The sequence below is a fragment of the Colius striatus genome, chromosome 8 (genome assembly GCF_028858725.1).
Source record: "Colius striatus isolate bColStr4 chromosome 8, bColStr4.1.hap1, whole genome shotgun sequence".
Taxonomy (NCBI): Eukaryota; Metazoa; Chordata; class Aves; order Coliiformes; family Coliidae; genus Colius; species Colius striatus.
In genome coordinates, this window is record NC_084766.1 from 36,013,252 (window position 1) to 36,036,863 (window position 23,612).

A 23,612-nucleotide genomic window follows, 5' to 3' on the forward strand; every position below is an offset into this window, starting at 1 on the left:
TATTATAAATCCTCTGGGTATTACTGAAAGCCCCATTTGCTTGCTTAGGCTATCACAGCTCAGCTTTTGTCAGCTGTGTATAAGCAGCGCCCAGCACACAACTTTTGATACCCTCACACTCTTGAGGTGCCCCATCACTAAGTCTTCACTGGTTTCCCTAAGGTTACAGTTACTCAGCATGTCTGGGTACGAAATCAATAAACCTTGCTGGCCCATTATCTTACCTAAGCTATCTAACTCGGCAGTGTGCCAGCCATTTCTCAGAACAGGGCTGGGACAACGCCGGCCAGCTGGGCCTGGGAGCGGGAGCCATGAGCAGACCCCAAAGGCTCAGCAGCTCCCCGACACACAGCAAGGTGCCTGGGACACCGCAGCACCTCGCTCTGCTGGTATGAAGCGCTGCGGCCTGCCTGTCTGCCGATAGCGCTGCCCCATCACAGCCCCCCGCTTCAGCTCAGCATCCCTGAGGGCGAGAAGCCGCTCAAGAAGCTCAAATAAGCACCTAAACCGGCCACTCCCCAACTAACAACCCCAGACACACCCCTCGCTACCACCCGCCCCTTCGCTACTTCACTCCGCCCCTCACGACCCCGCTCCGCCCCTCACTACTCCGCTCCGCCCCTCACTACTCCGCTCCGCCCCTCACTACTCCACTCCGCCCCTCACGATCCCACTCCGCCCCTCACTACACCGCTCCGCCCCTCACGACGCCACTCCGCCCCTCACTACTCCACTCCGCCCCTCACTACTCCACTCCGCCCCTCACGATCCCACTCCGCCCCTCACTACACCGCTCCGCCCCTCACGACGCCACTCCGCCCCTCACGATCCCACTCCGCCCCTCACTACTCCACTCCGCCCCTCACGACTCCACCCCGCCCCTCACGATCCCACTCCGCCCCTCACCCCGCTCCGCCCCTCACGATCCCACTCCCCCCCTCACGACCCCACTCCGCCCCTCACTACTCCACTCCGCCCCTCACGACTCCGCTCCGCCCCTCACGACCTCACTCCGCCCCTCACGAGCCCACTCCGCCCCTCACGACCCCGCCCTCCCGCGCTCTCCTATTGGCCAGAGCGCACCCTTCCCGCCCCCGGCGCCTCCTGGGACTTCCCGAGAAGCTGCGCGAGACGTGGCCGTTGCCGCGTCCCCGGCCGCGGGCGCTGAGGGCGGCCTCCAGCCGCCGCGCGACGGAGCGCTCCCGCCTCGGCTCGCCCCAGCCCCGGCGCGCCCCAGCCCGCCCGGCGCCGGAAGGCGAGCGGAAAATGGAGGAGCTGTGCGCTGCCGGCGCTGCTGCCCCTCCGAGGGCAGACGCGGAGGAGCCCAAGCAGGTAACGGCTCCGCGAGGGGACGCGGCCGTATCCGGAGAGGGTTCCCGCGGCTGAGGCGCTGGCCCGCAGCTCTCTCCGGAGGGGCAGCCCCCGCCTCAGCCCGCCGTGTGGGGCGGGTGATGGGCAGGCGGAGGGGCGGGAGGCCGCGGGGCTGTAAACACAGCCCACAGTAATGTTTCAAGTTGCCTCATAGGCGTGGATCCTCCTTCCAGTTTGGCCAGTAAGGGAATGCTATTGTGAGGGCTGGAGCACAGTAGGGAGCGTACTAATTATGATTAATTGTAAGCAATGTTTCAGTTGTTACGCGTAAGTGCGGTGTGCTGCATTGTATTTACATAAATAGTGTCCTGTGGATCTGTTTTTTTTCCCCTTAACATGTATCGGTTCAGAGCTTTTAACACAAGTGTGTCGGCGGATCTGCCTTTCCCTTAACACGTATTAATTCAGAGCTCTCAACACAAGTGTGACAGCTGCATGTTCTGCTGTGTTGTGAAAGAAATACAGTCATAATGCTCGCTTACTGAGGCAGAAACGTGTTTTGCTGTAGAAGTTATATTTGTTAATGAGCATTTTGCAAACTTCTGTGGTGTTTACAGTAGTTACACTTTAGTTCTGGCCTTTCAGAGTAACTTCACGTTCTGTGGGGAGCTGACCTTAATAGCATTTCAGCTTTATAACTCACAAAGTGGAGCGTACACTTGGCACAAGTGGTGAAATCAGGATGACTGAGATACTTGTGAGTGTATGCAGGAGAATGTTGTAAGTGGAGGCAGGACAGGGCTTTGGTTGCTTACCATTAAAAAGAGCTTATTGAAGAGCAAGTCTGATAGAGTTAATTGCTATTGCTTTATAAGTGAGAGACTAATTCCTTTTTGAAAACCAGGGCTCGATGTTGTTTCTTGGAGGCAATGAAGTGAAAAGCAGTGCTGTGGTGAAATACTCCTCTGCCCCACCACAAGCAGCATTTGCCCGTCTTCAGGAGAAAACAGACTTGAAACTTCCACCTGCCAACTGGTTACGTGAAAGTGCGAAGCTGGGACCAGCAGGTACAACCATTCTTGGCAACAGCAAAAAGAGCAAACCATTTTCAAGGTAAATAACAGCAGGCTCTATTTTTTTCCAGGCCTTTAGGAATAATTCTAACAGTGAACTTGGACCCTCTGTAATTTGAAGTGTAGGGACTTTACCATAGCAACTAGCTATTGCTGTTTCTTAACCATTCTGCCTGTGCTTTTTTTATCCTTAGTTCTTGTGCGTGTGCTAGAATTGTGTCTGCTTTGTAAGTGACTTGATGCTGGTGTTGCTGTTGATTGTTATTTTTTATTAAATGCCTGTGGACACCTTTCCTGAGACAATCAGACTGACTTCACCTTCTTCTCTGGTTGGCTGTTGTTCGTTGGTCAAAATCAGACTTGACTGGTTCAGTCAGCCATTCTGCTTTTGATAACAAGTGGAAATAGAACAAATGTAGTTCCCCTTGAAAGTTGTGGAGCCAATTTATAGCTCATCAGGATCTTCAGAAACTGGAACGGGCTAACTCATTGTAAAAGAAACATCATAGTCATGCTGAGAGTGAACACAGGTGAAAAATAAGGGGCAAAACCAAAAAGCAATGTTACTGTCAATGTAGGTGTTTAATAAATAGTTGAATGAGTTGAGTTCAGAGTGTTTATAACAGGAGGCTTAAATCCTGTGCTGAACAAGCAAATTTGTGCTCAGTCAGCTAGTCTGTGAAATTTAACAGTTTGCAAATGGTCTGTGTTTAAATCTTCATAATCTGTGGTAGGAGTTGTACACTTTTGAGCAGAGTTAACGTGTTTCTAAGGGCTTTGAATTTCTTGAGGTTATTTTAGTAATTATATTTATCAAATGGATGCTGACAGTTTAATCTCTCAATCTCTAGTGTCAGTATTACAAAGCAAAAGTGTAACTCCAGACACTTGCACATCATGTATTTGTTTGGGCTACAATAATGCCTGTTTTAATTTTAAAGGACAATCTGTAGGTTAGAATATTCTAACTTAAATATTTTGTCATTTAGAGAGGTCTTAATGAGAGTGGTTGAAGATACAAGGACACTGTCTTTAAAACATGAAGGCCAGTCTTAGAAAACATAAAGAAGTAGTAAAATGAAATGAAAGTTGCTAAAATGAAAGTAATTAACATTCTTAATGCCTTATAAAGAAACCCTTTGAGAAATCTCTTTTTTTGGTGTTGAAAAAAGACTCCAACTAACTTCATATAGCTGTTTTAAACAATTCAAATGTACTTTATTTCAAAAGAATTTAAACTACCTTTTAGACTGTCTTGAAATTGGATCAGAGCACTTCCATTAGTATCTTTGGAAAACTTGTGGAATGTCAGAATGATTTAGTTGATTAACTTTAGATCTCATTACATGTGGTAATGTTTAGTTAGATTCTTTGATAAAGAAAAAACTTTCAAAGATTTAATAAGCCATGGAGAAAAAAAAAAATCTATATTTACTGTCATGCTGCATTTGTCTTAATTTGGTATATTTTCTAAATAGCTTTGGGATGGCATATGACTTCATTGACTCGGTTGGAAATGATGTCGATGTCGTGTCTGATTCAGAGGTATGTAGGACTCCAAGTTCCATGATTCAAACTCTTATGTTGTATAATCCTTATTTTAAGATACTGTCATGACTTCTGTCAGCATCTTGCCCTTTGAGGAAAAGTAAAGGTTGCCTGGTGAAACACAGAAAAGATCACCTAGCTTTTGCTCTGGCATTTGATGGACTGTGATCACAGAATAAGAAATACAGAGATAAAATAATTTCTACAAATAATCTTCAGATAAAACATGCAGTTAATGCAGCACATCAGTCTTGCAATGTAGTTGTGTGTTTGAAATTAATCATTTACATGAAAGTAACCACTCTCAGGATTATTTTGGTTTTTTCTTCTTATCCTGAAATGGTAGCTCCCCTCAACCATCTTCTTTGCTCTGATTTTTGCCACCTTTTTTGGTGCTGGTACTGTCTGTAGAAGACTGCTGAGAAGGGGAAACATACATACTCACTTACTGTCTCAGTGTTGATGTTTGGCAGATTCTTGTTCAGACTTGGGTACCTGTCCGAATGCCTTTGGATATCTGGATAAGTCTTGGTATTCCTGTGAGAATGATAAAACTTTTAAAATCCAAACCTTTCTCTTCTTTTTCTCTTTTTTTGGTCACTTTTGACAATATCTGATTGTGATGATCCAAAGAGATCATGTTTAAGCTGTGTATATGCCTGGTACTGACTTTTTGGTCTCTTCATCACCATCATTCGTGTTCTCTGGCCTCAACAAGGGCAACTTCTTGTGGAATGGCCTTAAAATCACTGGTGCTGTGAGGTTCTATCTGCCTGCCTGTGATTCTCCAGTGTTTGTAGTGTATTCTTTGTGTACAAGCTTCCTAAGGATGTCTTACAATGCAGTATAATATCTGTTTTCTTTTTTTTTTCTGCTAGAACATTAAAAAACTTCTGAAGATACCTTACAGCAAGTCCCACGTGAGCATGGCGGTACATCGCATCGGGCGGACACTCTTGTTGGATGAGCTGGATATTCAAGAACTCTTCATGAGATCATCTCAGGTTAACCCTTTGGTTTTTAAGTATGTCATATGGTCAGAATGCATTAGGTCAAGACTAGTGTAGCAATCAGGAAAGCATTTATGTATCAGAATTCCTGAGAACCACATGCGAGTACAGAAGGTCTACGTGAAGCATATGCTGCTATTCTGCAGCAGTTGGCTTAGCCACAGACTGCATCTGATGTTCATATGGTATTATAGATTTTTTTCTGTAATTACTTCAGTATTGCTATGCTATTTTGATTAATTTTATTAATAACTACTTGTTACTGTGTATTCTCTTACCGTGTATCTGACTTTCTAATGAAATCACCTTTCCAATAAGAACATAACTTGTGTAGAAGGTACCTTTTCAACAAATGACCGGTTCAAAACTTTAGCTGTAAATTTGTTTTGTATTTCTTCTTTTTTTTTTTGTTGTGGATGAATATTCATAAGTTAATAAGGCACTTGGTTTACTTTTCAGATGCATCTTGATATTAATTTTGTGTTTATGATATTGCCCAGACAGGAGACTGGACGTGGCTGAAAGAGTTTTATCAAAGGCTGATCGATCAGAAGTGGCAACGAAAAAAGAAGAGTAAAGAACACTGGTACCAGAAGGCCATACTGTCTAAATTTTTGTATTACAGGTAACTTTGTCTTCATAAATCTTGAATTCTGTACCTCTTGCTTTTGCTTGTTTTAATGTTTTGAAGTCAATTTTAAATGCTATTATGATCCATCTTGATTATCTACTGACTTAGAGTAAATTGGGGGATGAAATAAAGAAACTAGATGTAAGTGTTTCTGACAGAAACTAAGGTATTTAAAAGTAAAGAGATAAAGTATAAAATAAACCGTGACTTAATCAGCTGCATATCTTGGTATTCTTTGTGAAAATTTGGTTTGAGGGAAGAACAGCTCACCATATGCAAAATAGAATTTGACACCTGCTGCGATATTGTAAGAGTTTGAGGAACTTGTCAGTATTGTGATCTTCTGGCTTATTGGCACAGTCCTTCTTTGAGAACAGTGCATCAAATGTAACGATTCTAAAAGGGATTCTGTTTGCATATTGTCAATGGAAATTTTGTATATTACTTTATCAGCATTAATGGTGATGGAGCTGCCCAACCTGTTCCTTCCACTTCAAAAGAGCACCAGGAGGGTCCTGTTTCAGGTGAGAGTGATGATGCAGGAAGGGCCTCCTGGCCAGCTCCTTTTGAAATGCCCTCTTCATTGTCTGAAGACCCAGGTGCCTCCAACCAGGTTAGTGTATATAATATTTTAAGTGGCACCTTATTTTTTGCAGATACTGGAAGATTTTCAGAGGTGCTGCTGCAGTATTCTTTGCTGAAGGAAATTAACTAAGGCATTAGAAGGCCATGGCAGCCTCTGTGGTTTGTGCCAGTGTTTCAGAGCTCCAAATTTCAGATATCTTTAGTAGTACAGCAACAGAAGAAAACCCCCCATATTTATCTATACATTTTTTAGAGACAAAATGTTTGGCTAGGAGTAGTCTTCAATGACTTTATCTAAAAGTAGGAAAATCTGTTATTCAGAAGGTGTGTATGGAAGCCTGAGGCTCTGGCCTTACTTTTTAGATCTGCCATTAAAGTGAATCTGTTGTTGCCCTGAATGTATTAGGTAAAGAGGAAAATGCAGGTCTAGGAGGATGTTTGCAGAACAGTTAAGCAATATTTACAAATAACTTGCTGTGAGATTACACAAGTGGAAGGGGGAGATGTTTATAGTAATTATGCAACCAACTATGATTGGTATGAGGCCTCAGTCCAGGGTTTCAGTGTGTGGCTAAACTCATTTATGAAAACTGCAAGTTTCTCTGGGTTTTGAATAATGGAATACAGGAATTGATTAAATTTTCGAGAAGTTGAAAGGTCTGTTGTATTCCATCTACGTTCATATCATAATGGTGCTACAGTTATGCTTACACACTATTGCCAAATGACTCATCAGTTAATTTATGAAGGTTTTAACCTATGCTGTCCATGAAATCTAACTGCCTGTGGTATGTAGGAATGTTCTAAAATGGAGAAATATTTCAGTACTTGAAAGATGTTGGAAAAAGGACTACTCTCTTCTACCTTCTTGAGCAGCTATTGCCCAATACAGCAAACTGTCATTAAGAAGCTGTATTGCAGTTGCTGGCCCTGGGGTAATAGAGTTTCTATAAAAACTTTGTGATTTCTTTCCAATGCCTCTGAGAGTATAAAGTGCTGGTACTAGCTGTAGAAAAGAAGCTTTTTAGTCACAGGCTAGAGGCTTTTTGTAGTTTAATACACATTAATATACCAGAGGTGAAGGTTTTTCCCTTCCATGCCTTTGTTCAGATGTTTTCTCCAATGGCCTAACGTTACCTCAGCAGCAGAATCACTCCTTATCTGTGTGCTTTTCACAGGGAAGTGTGCCTCTTGAACCCTCATATGTAGTGGGGCATGTGGCCTCAGCCCCCAAAGAACAAAACCTGACTACTTTGTTCAATGACGGGGAAAACAGTCAGGTATGCTATATGTGAAATTTGAGCTCAAACACTGAACCTCCAATTTAATCACACATTTTAAAATTTGGTCTGAATTGGAACTGAGAGAAGAGAAACTTCAGTCCCCTGTAGAAGTAGCTTCTGTGGCATCTGTGGTCTTGGTCTTTTTAAGTTAACGTGAACGCGTAGCGTAGTTCATCCTGTGCTGTCTTTTATTTGCTGCTTTTGCTTCTCACTTTCTCATAATTCCACAGAATGTCACAGAGAACCAGTTTTATACTAGTGATTTATGGACCATTGTTTTTTTCCTCAATGAAGGGCCTTAAAAATGACTTTGTTCGTAATATCCTGTGGACCTTTGAGGATATCCACATGTTAGTAGGATCAAATATGCCCATATTTGGAGGTGGGAGATACCCTGCAGTGAGCTTGCGTCTCAGGTGAGTTTTGAAGTGCGGATATGTGTGCCAGCCTTGACTGATTTGTTGCTTTGCTTCCTGTTTAGCTACCTGCATCTTATTCAATTGACTCTTTAATTTTTATGTGTAGTTTCGAGAGTAAAAATCATGTCTCAGACTGAAAAGGGTGATTGCATTGTAAAGTGCAGAACAGAAACAGCCCTGGTGCTGTGCCCCTGCACTGGGATTTGAAATGCTCTGCTGATTTTTCAGGCTTTGTAACTTTATCTTAATTTGCAAGTACTGGCAGCTTGCAGCCTTTCCTGACTGTGGTGTGTAAAAGACTTCTGTACATCTTTCCTTAACTTCACTCTACTGCTCTTTTTATAAATGAGGGCACTAATATTTCTCCCACTGGGATTCTGAATTTCAATAACTCCTTGTTGAGCACAAGTACTTAAAATTCGTGACTGTAGTAATCTGACTGTCTGAACAGTAAGTTCACGGATACTTTAGGTCAATCCCTTGATTAGCAGCCCTTCTGCTCCTGCCTATATGTAAGAAAAGAGTGAGCAAAAACTTGAAACTTGCTTGGTGTATTTGTCATCGTGAAGACACATCTAAGAGTTAACAGTACCCTGCTTTGCAAGGAATTTTGGAAGGTGTGATAGAAGGCTTATGCTATAATTAGTTTCAGCTAGTGCTGCTGCGCCTTTAGAATGCCTGAAGTACTTACTAACTTGGTAATAGTGTGACATCTGAAAGTGTGGGCAAAAACTCAAAATTGCTGAGGGAACGTGAGTGTATTCCATTGGAGATCAGTACATCTGCTTTGTTTAATGTTTACCCCTTTATAACGATTTGTAAGTAATTACTTCGGTATCCATCCACTCTCAGGTGTCTTAAGTCTCAATCCAATGAGTAAGCATCCTTAGTATTTTCTGAAGAATAAATAAAGACTTCAATAACACAAGAAATCTTTGGTTTCAGGGATAACAACAAGCCAATAAATGTGCTAACAGGAATTGACTATTGGTTGGACAACTTAATATGCAATGTACCAGAGCTTGTGATGTGCTTTCATGTTAATGGAATTGTTCAGGTAAGTCTGACTCTTCACATTATGCCTAGTTAATCTCTTCTTCAGTATCTGAAGTTGCTCCAGTTGTAACAGATCTGTTTCTAATCGTACTGTTCTGGCAAATATTACAGAAGCATCTGCACACTTGTAACAGTCATCCAAAAATAAGGTGTTCTCTTTTTTCTCCCTTTTGTGCAAGATTCCTCCTTCCCTTCATGTGGAGTGAAGGCAAAACCAAAAAAACCAGCAGAAATACATCATTTACTTGCCTCTTAAAGTTTGTGGTGTTTATGTGCCAACATAGATGTGTGCTATTTAAACTCTTACTTGTTTTTACTGTCTTATAGTAGATCACATACTATCTGAGTTTCTGTTGTACCTGGTAGCATACACTTGCTTACTAGGCAGGCTAGGTTTCATTGACATAATAGTTAGGTGTTGCATCTTCACCACCTTTTGTTCTCTATGTACCATGTTTGTCACAGAATTGAATCCTCTTTAAAGTTTGTATTGAGTAGTGTAGTCAAGATCTGTTTTCTTTAAAGTAAACCGTAGAGATGAGTTCAATTTATCACAATGCTCTGTTGCAATAGTGTTCTTTGTTTCTTTCAGCATTTCACAGAGACATTGATGTATAGATTTTGGGGAGGTGGGTAGCATAAAATTCTCCTAATCTTGTGTTTTAACATCTGTTCCTTGCAGAAATATGAAATGATCAAGACTGAAGATATCCCAAATTTGGAAAACTCCAATTTTTCTACCAAAGTGATAAAAGATATTGCTCAAAATATCTTGTCTTTTCTGAAATCAAACTGCACCAAAGAAGGACATACTTACTGGTTATTTAAAGGTAAGGAGTTTTTGATCAATTTGAAAATATTTATATTAATGTCATGTTGATTAATGAAAGGTCTTGCCTTGCAGCAAGTGGGAGTGATATAGTAAAGCTTTATGACCTAACTACCCTTTGTGAAGAGACAGAAGACAAATACCAAAACCCTTTTACAATGCCAGTGGCAATTCTTCTATACAAGTAAGTTTGTATCCTATTTGTAATCCTTAGTTTGCATCATAAAGTTTGAGCTGTACATTTCATTAGTATAAGCTTTTTGTTCTAGCAAAAAGAAACCATCCAGAGTTTTACTATATTGCTCAACTTTCTTCTAGAGTTGCTTGCAATATGATGCTGAAGAAAAACCAGAACAAGAAACACTATGGTACTATCAGAACATTGCTCCTTAATTGTCTTAAGTTACTGGACAATGGCAGACATCCTCAAGTAAGAATTACTTGCTTTCTTTTAGCTTTGTGTAGATATAATAGAAATGCTGTCATTGTAATACACCTGACAATATTTTGTGTGGTACTTTTTCTTCCCTCTTCACTCTGCATTTGCCTGAAGCCCTGCATGTGTCTGAATGGAAGTCTTTTGACAGGCAGATCCTTCTTAAGGTGCCTAAATTCAAAAGTTCAACCCTTAATGCTATTACTTTGTGTTTGCATAATGGTGGGGCTTCACAAGAGTCAGTAATTTAAGGTAGGACTTAAGCACTCAGTATAAAATTGTTCATTCCAATTTGAGGACCAGGTGCCCAAGAACAGGTCACTGTAAGGCATTTGTACGTGCTGTGTGTTTGTTTTGGTCTTGAAGTAGATCTCATCTAAACTTCTTTGCAGATTTGACTTGTCTCTTGTCTCAGAATTCCTTGTGATAGGAATGAGAGAGCTGTCTGAGAGAGTTCAGTCTTCTAGTAAGCCTGAGGTAGAAAGCTCTCTTGGGCTTGGGAGGCCAATATTCCCAGTTTTAATTGGAGGTGAAGCCAAGAGTGGGCAAGCTTGATTGCAGGGGCTGTATTACAATCTCTAGTGATTTGTTTGTGAAATACTGGTAAAAGTTTAGTACTCAAACATGTGGTCTTATAGTGTGTGTATGTGTGTACAGGCTATATTTGCAGGTTATCCAGTATCTATTTGCATGTGCTGTTTACTTCTTACTCTAAAACAAATTATATTGGGTTTGCTTCTCAAAATAATGACTTGAAAATAAATCTCTGGGTTTTTTTTCTCTTCTTTGAAAAGATCATTGCTTCAGCCAACTACATGTTATCAGAGCTCTTCCAGTTGGATGAACCTAAAAAAGAAGACAGTACAGACTTCCCTATAAATGGAAACTCTGATGAAAGTTATAGTGAAGAAGAGGAAGAAATGCCAGACAGTGATGAAAACGGCTCGTACAGTAACAGTTCTGATCCCCCAGATGACAATAAAGCTGTGGCTATAATCAAATCTGTCGGAGAGTTATCAGTACCAGAAAAATACAAGTCAGTTCCTCGAATACGTGTAAGTGAGGCTGGGGAATTTTTGAGGGTTTTCTTCAGAGATTCAGTTCACTCAGTAGCAAGGTTTGCTATAGAAATTCAATTACCTGAATATCTATGTACCTGTTAGTTTTCTCTTCAGGTTAACTGAAGCATGAGGCAGTAGGGAAGAAAGTTCTGTGAGCTCCCCATAAAATCTGAGGTTTTTGAGTTCTACAGCATAGCAGGTTTAATGTAGCTTTTCCCCTGCCATCTCGCACCTGTCCTTCATGGTGTGGTTCTGCATAGCTGGCTACAGAAAAACTGTTCCTCTGATAGCAGCTGGGAAATTATTGCCAACTGAGGCCATGGGTAAGTGTGTGTGGATACTGAGATTATCTTACTTTTAGGTTTCTTTTCTGGAGCAACATCAACATTTGTGTTGGGTTTTCTTTTTTTCTGGGACCATCAGCTACTTCATATCCACACAGTTAGTCTTTGATTTGTCTCTTTGATTTCTCTTTGAGGTAACTGGCCAGAATATGGCAATTTGATTTCCTTGAAATTGTAGTTAGAGCTGGAGCTTTACTCTGCACAAGGATGTGTTGTGTTCCAAGGGGACAGCTGGGTGCATAACTGTAGGATTCCTGAAACTTCATTGATGTAGATGTGCTTCATCACACTTCTGCCTTCTCTGTGCATAATTATTGAAAGAAAACAGGAATATTTAGAGATATTTTGAGAAACTGGGAAGATCAGCAAAGAAACTGTTCATAGCAGTTTACTTCTGATGTTTTGCTGGTCCTGTATAGGGGTAGGATTATGAAATGACTCTCACTGGTCAAAGCTAAACCTTTTCTCTAATGTCTGTGCTGAGTAGCAAAGAACAAGACATCCAGAAAAACCACAGCTGTTATTACTGCCCTAATTTCTAACACTTGTATAGGTGCAGAAGCACTCAATTTCCCCTTTCTTCTCCTTCTGCTTTCTCTCAGGAGAAAATAAAAAATCTCCTCTTCCAAAAAAACCCAAGACATTGAAAAGTTCACAGGTGATGAAAGTGTAACTGACACATAGGCTGAGGAAATTGTTTCTATGTAGTGAGTCTACTTATCTTCCTGGGTCTGCATTGGGACCATTTGTGGATGCTTTTGTAATTACTGATTCAGAATAGTCATCTCTTCTCTTTGCATTAGCTTTGGGATTACCAGGAGAGCCCAAGTGTAGATGACAAGGTACATAAATTGCTCAGGAGAGAAATACGGTGACACTTGCTAACTTAAGAGTTCAGATGTTCTATTAACAGGTTTTCTTAATGCTATCTCTCATTTGCATCTTCCAGACAACAATTTTGACATTTCATGTGTTAAATATTTATTCTCTTCTTATTCCTTCCCTGCTGCCCCCTCAATGAAGCCCAGCTGTACATTTCCTGTCTGCCACGGCACTGAGGAGCGCTGCAGGCTAGTGCTCAACTATGTCCTGGAGGTAGGTTTATCATCAACTTTCTAATGGTGTTTCACCTAGTACTCAATTCTTGATGTCTCTATTGTCTTCAAGGTGAACTAAATGATTTCTTCTTGCAGGGCTTGAAGTCTGTTGACAGCAGTGTTAAAAAGGAGGGTGACCTTCCTGCAGCTGACCCCAGCACACCGATCCCACTGAAATACGAAGATGAATCCACCAGTGGTGGTCCTGAGTGTCTGGAGAAGCAAATGGCACTGTTTTTAGACAAAAGTAAGTTGCACTGTTGTGCAAATAAGACCTTTCCTGTGCCAACTGCTGCTACTTTACTTTGATTGTAAAAGCAGTGTACTTGTAATTACACTATTGCATAAGCAGAGGTAGTATACCAAAAATTGCAAAACAGTCTATTCCTTTTTAACTATGAAAAGACTAGCTCATTTGGGATCATTTGCATATCAAAGCATCTCTTACTAGTAAACACATAATTTTACTGCACCCTTTTAGATGTGGCTTGCAGATGACTTCCATAAGGGATTAGTATTTTGAGGTTTAGTGTGTGGAGCACTGGAAGCTGTGTGGGCTGTTTTGAAACCAATCTTCATTTTTTTATTAGTGAGTTAAAATTTTGAGGAATAACTTACTTGTGGGTGTGTTTTCCTACATTATGCTTGCTGCTAATTGCATATAAAATGTTAACTAGGATTTTGTTTTTTCCTACCTCTGCAGTTGCAGAAGGAAGCAGCAAATAAAGGATGTTTAGTTTGCTTATGTACTCAAATTCCAGAAGTTTCAGACTGTAGTCTGTCTGTTTTACTTTTCTCTGGAGCACCATAAAAGGATATAGGGAAGACTCTTCTGAAAGCATTAAGAGTTCTTTACAGGGCAAGAAGCCCTGTAAGCATAACCCAGAGAAACAATTAAGTCTTGCATATTTTTGCAGTTCCTTTTGTTTCCCTTATCCTCCCTTCTCCCTTTAAAAATCTCCAAATAAGAGGCAAGTTCAATTTCGAGTTACTCATTTAAGTGTTGTCTGTCTACCAGTTTCATGCTGGTCTGTTGAATGTCAATGACCTGGAGGTGTATGCATACTTTCTTAGTTTTATCAGATATACGACTACAGACTTGAACACCTCTATCAAAGTTACATTGTGTTGAGCTTGCATATTTTGAGGACAGTACTGTTAATATGGACTCTGAGGTTATTTTTCACCAAGATCTACAGAGAGATCTTACCTAGGTCAACTCAGCAAGCACAGTGTGCTTATTTCAGCTCTCCTGCAGCCAGGCTTTTGCCTTCACAATTTGGAACTGATGACACATTGCAGCTGTTTGCCAGCTGGCAGGGAGAGCTCCTGCATGTTGACTTCTGCTGTTTGGAAACAAGTGTTTCCTGCAGGATATGAGAGAGAAGTGTTGCACAGCTCAACCCAAACTTTAGTTGATTTCTGGAGCTGTGCTGGAGTTATCCCGTGAAGTAGCAAAGGTGTTTCTTGTTTAGGTCATAAGGGTTGAATTTAACCTAGAGAAAAATAGTACAGACATAAGGAAGAAGCTTTTGTTTTGCTGGTATGTGGATTGGTTTGTTTCCTCTGATGCAAATTATATTGCTTGCTGCTACATGTGTATCTTTACCTACAGAAAGGAGAAGTGCTCTTGATTCTCAGAGAACTACCTCCTGAGCATTGCATAGAGACAGTATCTCTGCATTCTGTGTCTTTACCTGCATGAGGTGTTACTGTATTTGTCGTTGTCTGAACATAAACATGTAGTTCTCATAGAATTTGTTGAAGATAGTGGATTTGCAAGTCAGGTCTTGTAGATCCACCTGTAAGAGACTCATTTTTGTGTGCAGATACTGTCAGGACAAAATTCTGTCCTTTGGTATAACTGAAGTCAGTGGCCTGTTCTTCCTGTGGTTCCATAACTGCTGCAATATCAAAGAAGGAACCTTCATCATCTTCTGTTGAGGATGGCTTGGAATGGGCACGAGACCTTGGTTTCTCCTTGTGAGAAGTATCAGGTCATCCAGTTCCTTCTGTGCTGGAAACTAGACTCACAAATGGAGGCTTTCTCACTTTAAGGCTGTTCATACAGAAAGAGAGCTTAGGATTTGTTGGAGAACATGACAAACTGTGTCTGTCTTGTTTTCTACTGATGCCTAAGGAAATAGTCTTGGCAACAGCACCTGTATTTCAAAAGCTGTTCTTAAGATGTTAGCTGCATTGTCGCTGTGCTCGCTGCATTTCAGCATCCCACTCTCAGGTAGAGTACATGGAAAAGTTGCAGTTGTTGGGTCCATGCTGACAGCCGAGTTGGTGTACCTAGGCTTGTGCAGAGCTGCAAGAAGGCACTTTGCATTCCGCCTGTACACTGATTAAACTGTGTCTGACCTCTGGTGTGTGTTCCAGAGGTGAGATTCACTGACGAGGTTCTGTTTGTGTTGCAGTGGGCTCGTTTCAGAAGGGTAAGCATTCCAGTCAGTCAGGAATGATTCCTGGATCCTGGCAGTATAAAATGAAGCTCCAACTCATTCTGAAATCTTCAAAGGCTTATTATGTCCTGTCTGATGCTGCTATGGTTCTGCAAAAATATGGGAGAGCACTACGGTACATCAAGTTGGCTTTACAGTGCCATGGTAAGTTGTTGGAATGGATTTGCCACCTGTGCCACTGCCTATCTCTGCCTTCCACAATATCCAGTACATCTCTGTGTGTAGGATTAATCCTAGTATTGTGCAGTGACAAGTCTGCCAACCATGTGTTTAGTTAAACTGTCTAGCTCATTATTCAGGAGGGACCTCTGTAGCAAGAACTGCTTCTGCTGCTGTCAGGGAGAAAGGTGCTCCCATTTTGACAAACTAGGAAAGCAGATTTGGAGCTTCAGAGCAGTTGTGGTTGGGAGACTCAGCCTCAGTGCCAAGATCAAGACAGTATTCTGTGGTTTAAGTGCCATCACTGCAGGCAGATTTTTGTTTTCCCTGGAAAGGCTTGGTGATTCCCATTTCATTTAAATGTTCCCGACTCTCAGAAATACCCAATTTGCTTATCAGCTGACTTGGATACTCCTCTAAATACATCTTCAGGAGGTAAAATGAGGCTGTTTAGCATATGACTACCATAATGAGGAACTAATTGGAAAATGCCATTAGCTTAATACTGGTTTGCTGCTGTTTTGCTTCCATATTTGTAGAGTGTGAGGTGGCATATAAAGCAAGAAGACTTGATCTTCACAGAAAGCATCAATATGCTTATCTATAACTCAAAGCATTCTTCAGCTTTCAGCCTCTTAAAAGCTTGAGAGTTGAGTACAAAGTGTACCTTTTAGAAGTGAATTTCTCAGGCTATATCTTATTTGAGTTAATCTGTAGAAAGTCAGTTTCCCATTAGTCAAATCTAAGGTTGGTATTTGAAATTAGCAGATTCACTGCTCACCTTGGATGACATAATTGCTCTTTTGAAACTGTCAGCTGTGTAGAGCAACTACAGTTTTGATATAGGTTAGTTCTTCTTAGAACATGTGTTGTCTGCACAGAGTGTGTGTGACAGGTAACATGAGAACCAATTATATTGTCAGTCTGTGTCAAACCTCTTGACATTTAATTCTTTTCTTCCTCCCTCCCTCACACATGGGATTGGTGTTTTTTCCTCACAGATACCTACTGCTGCCTCTGTGCCAGCATGCTCCCTGAGGTGTTGGGATTCCTCTGCCAGTGTTTAACCCTTTGTGGAGACATACAGCTAATGCTTGCTCAAAATGCAAACAACAGAGCAGCATATCTTGAAGAATATAATTACCAGACTAAAGAAGATCAGGAAATACTGCACAGTCTTCACAGAGAGTCCAGGTGCCAAGGTACGATAGCGATACAAAATCACAGCCATGGCTCGCTTATGTGGCAGACAGGAGCCATCCCCTAGCAACGTTTCTGGAGGAAAGCTTATTACACTTCAGTTCTGCTTCCTTCAGAGAAAGCTCATTGTGCCTGCCATACATAAGGAGCTTGCCAAGATACTATATGACATGCTTGAAGCTGTAAAATCACTGAAGACAGCAATTGTTTAAGTAATGGGTAAATCTTGCTTACCTGTAGAAACTGTGGGATTGTTCTGACGTGCGTCCTACGCTTGGTCATCTTGTGGGGCATCTCCTAGGGTACCACAGATTGAAGCTTGTCTGGAAATACTGTTTGACATGAGGCTTTGCATTGTTCTGTTTTGCTTTTTCTAGTGTTTGCCTGGGCCACAGACTTGTCTACAGACTTGGAATGCCAACTCTCTGTCAGCTGTAAATGTTATGAGGCAGCTTATGAAATTTTACTTTTCAGTAACTTAAAAAATCAAAACCCAGAGCAGCATATCCAGGTCATAAAGAGGATGGGTAATATCAGGAACGAGATTGGAGTCTTTTACATGAACCAGGCTGCTGCAGTGCAGACAGAGAGAGTGGGCAAGTATTCTTTTTTCCCTTTGTCAGTATTTCATGGAGCTGCAATAATGGTGTTCACTAATGGAAGTCTTGAGTGTTTCTGATAAAGCCAACATTTGAAGAAGTTCCTAGCAAATATTCTTCTGTAACAGATGATATGCAACTTCATTGTTCATTATAGATATCTATTTACAATAGATTACTGTAGTTTGTCCCTTGTACTTAACTGAGCCTAAACTGAATGGTGGAATCCAGAGTTTTGGAGAAATTCTTCTAAAATATGTAGAATATCCTCAAACATGGTGGAAGCTTAAACCAACTTGGTTGTAGAAGGGAGGGCACATTGTGTTCTTGATGTGTTTAGCGTAGCCCATCACGAAGAAGCATAAAATTAAACATAAGAAGAGTTTCAGTGAAGTCAGTCTACAAATTTTCTGGTAAATCAAACTCTGGAGCATTTGCTTTATCTTTGGGTGGTTTTTTTCTTTTATGAGGAAATGGAGGTTGCCTAAAACCTCCTGAGCTTCCTTGTAGGGTGTTTGGTGGGCCTTAGTTTCTTGAAAGCAAAACCATTGATGTCTTGTCTGCAAGGAAGAGTTACAGAAAAACTGGATGCCAGTGGCTCATTGTAAAGATTGCAATTTTTCATAATCTCTGCTTTTGCAGAACTGTTTAGCTGAAGTCAAATCCAAATAGTGAATTTCCCTTGTCTCTGAAAGTCACTCTTTACTTGTTTCATCCTTTAAGTTCATAGAAGTAATTACAATACCCTGGGTATTGTGGGGGTGGAAGTCTGTGTTTTCTTCTGTTAATTTCCCCTGGATTTTGTGTACCACACTATCACAGCCTTTTGAAAGTATGTGTAACAGTGCACTTCAGATAATAAGGTTTTCATACATTTGAAGTTTTACTAGAAGTGTTGTCATGAATTGGGTGTTCAGAATTATTTGCCACCCATTAAAAAGTCATAAGATTAAAGATGATACAGTGGAAATGTTTGTTCAGTATCTTTCAAGGATTTGAATGAGATGCTAAGCCTTGTGTCTTAACCCTAGTGAGTAAAAACGTATCGGTGACAGAGCAGCAGCTATGGAAGAAAAGCTTCTCTTGCTTTGAGGAAGGGATTCAGAACTTTGAGTCAATTGATGATGCCACCAATGCTGCTCTTCTGCTGTGCAACACGGGGAGACTGATGCGAATTTGTGCTCAAGCACACTGTGCAGCTGAAGGTGACTTCAAAAGGGAGTTTTCCCCAGAAGAGGCCCTTTATTATAATAAGGTAACATCTAATTGCCTTTTGCTGTGGAATATTTGTAAATACCAATTGTAAATATCTGTAAATGTGGCTGTAATGACTTTGGGTACCTCTTCTGCTTTCATGTTACCCTAATCCTCAGTGTATAGGCTTCAGGATAATTGCTGAGGTTTGATTTCACTGCTCTGATACATAAAATGCAGCCATGTTCAGATCTGGATGTTTAACACATTGCAATAACCATGCACCAGGGAGATAAAAATCTGTGGTCAGGATTAACATCATGACCAAAGCAAGTGTAAGGAAAATACTGCACAAGACTGCTGGGAATGCTGCTTTGAGAATGAGTAACAGGGAGTTAATTTCTATTTGTAAGGGACTTAAGCAGTAACTAAGTGTGTGTGTGTTGGCTTACAATGTGTAGGCTATTGACTACTACCTGAAGGCCCTGCGGTCGCTGGGTAAGAGGGATGTGCATCCAGCTGTCTGGGATTCTGTCAACTGGGAGCTCTCTACCACCTATTTCACCATGGCAACTCTGCAGCAGGACTATGCTCCGCTGTCTCGGAAGGCTCAGGAGCAGGTAAAAAAGAGCACTTGTGACAACATCTGGTAAAACAGGCTGTTGTCTTCCTGAAAAGCTAAACAGTGAGCAAAATTGGTGTGGGGATCACTTGTAAACCTTCATCAGACTGAGGAATTTTTGTGAGGCAGTTCTTGCAAATCATCAGCTGTTTAGTCACTTGTGTTTTTAAGGTTTTGCTCAATGGGGGAAAAAAGTGCTGCAAATAGAGATTCAACCCTTACCCATGCACTTAATGGTGTTCCAGTCTCAAAGTAATCACACTAGATCGTTTTGGTTTGTTTTGTAGATAGAGAAGGAAGTTAGTGAAGCCATGATGAAGTCCTTGAAATACTGTGATGTTGATACAGTGTCTGCACGACAGCCTCTGTGCCAGTATCGGGCTGCAACCATCCACCACAGGCTGGCTTCAATGTACCACAGTTGCCTGAGAAACCAGGTATTGGTACAGACTAGTTTGGGCTTCTGTGCAGGTTCCATACTGAGCATGTCCCATGTGTGCAGAGATTGGAATGTACCCCTCTACCTCTTGTTGGGGTGTCGTTTCTTGAAATGATTTAACCAAAGAAATATGATGTGGTTTATCTCCAAATCCCTGTGAAATACAATGTTGCCTTGAAGAGCAGTTTCTCCTTTATGGAGTGTGTTGAGCTTTGCCATTCTGCCTCTTCTCAGTAGTTCTGTGCTCTCAGAAGCCATTGATGAAAAATACTTTCTTTGGCTTGGTTTTTGCACCCAAGCCACTCTTCTGACACTTAGGCAGGCAGCCTTCTGCACAACATTGTTTCATTCATTAAAGCCTTAGTGTACAGTTGCATGTTGCCTTCTGATTTTTTTTTTCCAAAGTAGTATTCTTTATGATTTAACTTGTTCCTAGTTGGTGGGGATGTTAGCACTAGCTATGAGATTACAGAAGCTTCAAAGATGGGAGGCTGGTGATGTGTTCTATAAACACACAGACCTCTAGATGAACTCATTATGATCTGGGGAATGGTGGTTGGGGAGTTCTTGTAGTTGGGTCCACAAGCTGCTATTCATTAAGTTACCTCACGAGCATACAAACTGTGGGATTTACTGTGTACCCTCCTCTGAGTGCAGGTTGGGGATGAACACCTGAGGAAACAACACCGTGTGCTTGCTGATCTGCATTACAGTAAAGCAGTGCGACTGTTCCAGCTGCTGAAGGATGCACCCTGTGAGCTGCTCCGTGTGCAGCTGGAGAGAGTGGCCTTTGCAGAATTCCAGATGGCCAGTAAGTCTTCCTGCAATTGCTTTCCAAACTATCTTTACCTGTTAAATTTCACTTTTAGATTCTTCCTGCTCTTGTATACAAAGTTACCTGCTTCACAGAATAGAACCTTCCTCCAGAGAGAAGAGAACTCTTGAAGTCCTTGACAGGAAGAAAAAGTACAATGAGTGATATGACCCATCTGTCTCTTTTACCTTTTTATTTTTAGGTCAGAACAGCAGTGCTGGGAAACTAAAGACTTTGTTTGGGGCCCTAGATATAATGGTGAAAACCAAGGGTGCATTCCAGCTCATCAGAAAGGAGCTCATGGCAGAAAGTGAGCAGGTAAGAGGAAGAAGTGGTGGGATTATCTGCCCTGTTTTACTACTTGCATCCAGGTATAATAGGTCATTTGTCAGTTCAGATACTCCTTGGTTGCTTTTCTGTAGGGCTGTCTGGCTGCTTAAGCAGAGTGGATGGGGTTTGAACCTGTTTCAGTGACCTTCTGGCCTTTTAAGTTGAAGTGGATTAAAAAACCCAAAAGGAATAAACCTTTAATCTGGAGATGGGGTAAAAGATGTTTCCATATGAGTGGTTACTGACTGACTTAGGGTGTGGGGCTCTGTGCAACTGTGTGTTAGCCCTTAAAAGTCATCTTGAGAACTTGTGTGTGTATATGGCATAAATGATCATCCTCACAATATAGTAGATTTGATACTGAACTATTAAAATGTGGAAGGTTGTGTGTAGCTGGTGTTAACAGGTTCTTGATGCTTAAATGAGTAAGTGCAAGATGTGCTGATGAGTGTTCATCCCTTGCTGGTAATTTGAGCAACAGATGGAGTAGCCAAGTCCCTGTTTTGCTGTTACTTTTCTAACTAAATACTCCAGTAGATTGGTACAGCGTGGGTGGCTCTGCCCCTGGGCAACTGCCCTGTGTTGCTGGAGGTGAGTGAGTGAGTGACAAGGGGTTGGGTTTCTCCTCTCCTAGATAAGCAAGGAGAACAGTCATGCTGAGAATGTGTCACCTAATGAATCCTCCCCTGGGCTCAACAAAGAGGAAGTATTGAAGCTGCTTAGTATTTTTGAATCCAGAATGTCATTCCTCCTCCTCCAGTCCATTAAATTGTTAACTTCAACCAAGAAAAAAATTGGGTAAGTGGAACCTTGGTGAGGGTGTTGTAGATGTGATTCTCACTCATAAATCCATCCAACTGTGCACTCTTGAGTGCGCAAGGAAGTGGGATTCTTGTTTTTCTTTGTGAAGGTGACTCTTCTGTATGGAGCATGAGCTGAGATACCCCTTCATTATCTGTATTGTGCATGTTGTCTGTGGCTTTGCATATAGTTGAGAGGCAGGCTAGTTCAGCAAGCAGGCACAGCAATAATGCTGTAAATAGAAAAGTCTTAAAAGAATCTTCTCAAGCCCAGTGGAGGGCACTGAAGAAACATTCTGCCTTGCCCTTGGATTCAGAACAAGTGTGGCTTCTCCTGGGTGTGTTGGTGGGATTAGGTGTGGCAGTGCACTGTTGCTTCTGGGGGTGTCACTTGAATGTGTGGGGAATTGCTTTGGGGAACCAGAAGATACTTTCTATTCCCTCAGCAGCAAATGTGTTTGGTGGCAGAAGCTACAGCCATGTACTATTGCCATTTCTAATGTTCTACAGAATTGTTTCAGTTGGAAAAGACCTTTAAAATCCTCAGAGTTAGTTTATGAAACTGTCATTAGTTCTTATCTGTAGTTCTAGAGAGTTCTTGGGAGGTTGTTGATAGCTTTTCAGGTGGAAGCAGTGCTGCTGCAAGTGCTGTTGTGCTAAAAGGCAACTGAAATGAATTTGTTCTGCACAGTAAATTGGGTGCTGATAGCAAAGAGGGGTCAAAAGGAAATCCTGAGACAAGGAGGCAGCCTGTTGGGTGCTTCCACAAGGTGGCAATCAGAAGGTGTGAAGCAGAGGGTGACAGCACAACTGGTGTGTGACCAGGAGTCGCCCCAGTAACAGCCACAGAGCTCAGGAGTCTGCATGTGGCCAGATCCTGCCTTAGAGGCTGACTTAGAAGTGCAGGGCTTTGGCCGAGAGCCCTGGATTCAGAGGCTTTGTGGTGTGACTTGGGATTACAAGTTAATAAAATGACCACACAGGAGAGGAATAAAAACTGGAGCAGCTTCTCCTTCTGTCAGGACAGAGAGCGGTGCTGGCTGCAGCCCTGTGATGTGGTGGGAAGGGCAGGAGGAGACTCACCTTGGGGATTTTGCAGGGATAGTCATTGATGTTCTCACTTCACAGTTGTTTTGACAACTTGCACAAGAAGATCCTGTGGTCAGGTTAATGGTTTGTACTATCTGCTTTCTTTCCAGAGGTATTAATGAGGAAGAAGCCGTTCTTCAAACCAACAAGCACGTGTACTCCCTGCTGCTGCGTGCCACCGCTAACAAAGGCGTGCCCCTGGCCCAGCGAGTGGAGCTGATGGCCAGTCTGCTGGAGCAGCTGGCCCAGGCTCTCCCAGCCTCACATGGAGGAACAGCCTGAGGGAGCAGGGCCCTGCACTGCCTGAGGTCAGTGGTGTCTGTCCCCAGGGGCTGTTTCTGCTCATTGAAGGGCACTGAGATGGTCTCATCACCACACTGCACGCCTGGGAAGGAGCAGGGGGTCCTGTTAGCCCAGGGGCCTCAGAGGTTGGGTGTTCAGGCTTCTGAGTAGAAACAGAACAACTTTCCACATAAGAGAAACTCACAGGTCTCTTTCAGGAAATGGGCTCTGCAGTGATGGAAATGCCTTTCAGAAAAATGCCACCTCCCCATTGCTCTGCTTGGGTAGTTAATGAGATGGGCTCTGCAAGTCAGGCTGCCCTCAACACTTCAGCTGGCACCCTGAACTGAGGTTGCACAAGGAACTTTCTCTGGAGCCTGTGGACACACAACCGTGTACCACACAGCTCCAGCTCTGCACAAAGCCATGTGCCTTTCCAGCTCTGCTGCCAGACTGGCAGGTGTTGGCCACCACGGCCTGGGGCCTCCTCTGCCCCAGCAAGTGAGTGTTTGAATTCACCCAGAATAGTGTTATCTTTTTCAGACTTGAAACTGTGAATAAATGAGAGCATATTTTTAAGTAAAAATTTATTTATTAAATATAAACCGGTTGTCCTGTGTTCATGGGTTGTGACTGTTGGACCCTCATCTCCCCCAAGGCAGGAGCTTACACAAAGCTTCTCACTGCTGTCAGCTTCAGCCCATGGGAAAGGTGAGTGATTCTGCTGGGGCCCTGACCAGCCTTCTGCCTCCTCCCTGGGCCATGGATGGGCTTTTGAATGAAGAGGTGAAGGGTTCAAGGCTACCAGCCCAGGCTCCATCTGAATGCAAAGTCAGCAGTGGCTGTGACACTGCTCATGGGGCTGTGTCCCCTCCATTCTACAGCGGCTGCCTGGTACTGCTGTGACTCTGGGACCCAGCAGCATCATCTTCA

The 23,612-nt window shown here is 42.3% G+C and overlaps 1 protein-coding gene across 1 annotated transcript; it reads left to right on the forward strand.

Moving 5' to 3' along the window:
- Window positions 1–1,137: 1,137 nt before the first annotated feature.
- Window positions 1,138–23,245, forward strand: EDRF1 (erythroid differentiation regulatory factor 1). The gene is made up of 25 exons (XM_062001615.1): window positions 1,138–1,332; window positions 2,216–2,424; window positions 3,863–3,929; window positions 4,811–4,936; window positions 5,443–5,567; window positions 6,027–6,186; window positions 7,337–7,438; window positions 7,736–7,857; window positions 8,806–8,917; window positions 9,599–9,746; window positions 9,821–9,929; window positions 10,064–10,175; window positions 10,976–11,236; window positions 12,610–12,681; window positions 12,780–12,930; window positions 15,107–15,295; window positions 16,312–16,512; window positions 16,888–17,106; window positions 18,141–18,364; window positions 18,765–18,923; window positions 19,213–19,362; window positions 20,022–20,175; window positions 20,381–20,496; window positions 21,143–21,306; window positions 22,508–23,245. Exons 1-25 carry the CDS (start codon window positions 1,267–1,269, stop codon window positions 22,677–22,679), a joined length of 3,690 nt encoding a protein of 1,229 aa, XP_061857599.1. The 5' UTR covers window positions 1,138–1,266; the 3' UTR covers window positions 22,680–23,245.
- The last annotated feature ends 367 nt before the right edge of the window (window positions 23,246–23,612 follow it).

What these genes read in the sequence shown, in the direction of transcription:
- EDRF1 (XM_062001615.1), top strand. Translation starts at nt 1,267, where the DNA reads ATGGAGGAGCTGTGCGCTGCCGGCGCTGCTGCCCCTCCGAGGGCAGAC. An exon ending in TACTTACTGGTTATTTAAAG is followed by an intron (nt 9,747 to 9,820) that starts GTAAGGAGTTTT and finishes CTTGCCTTGCAG; the next exon opens with CAAGTGGGAGTGATATAGTA. An exon ending in CTCGGAAGGCTCAGGAGCAG is followed by an intron (nt 18,924 to 19,212) that starts GTAAAAAAGAGC and finishes TTTGTTTTGTAG; the next exon opens with ATAGAGAAGGAAGTTAGTGA.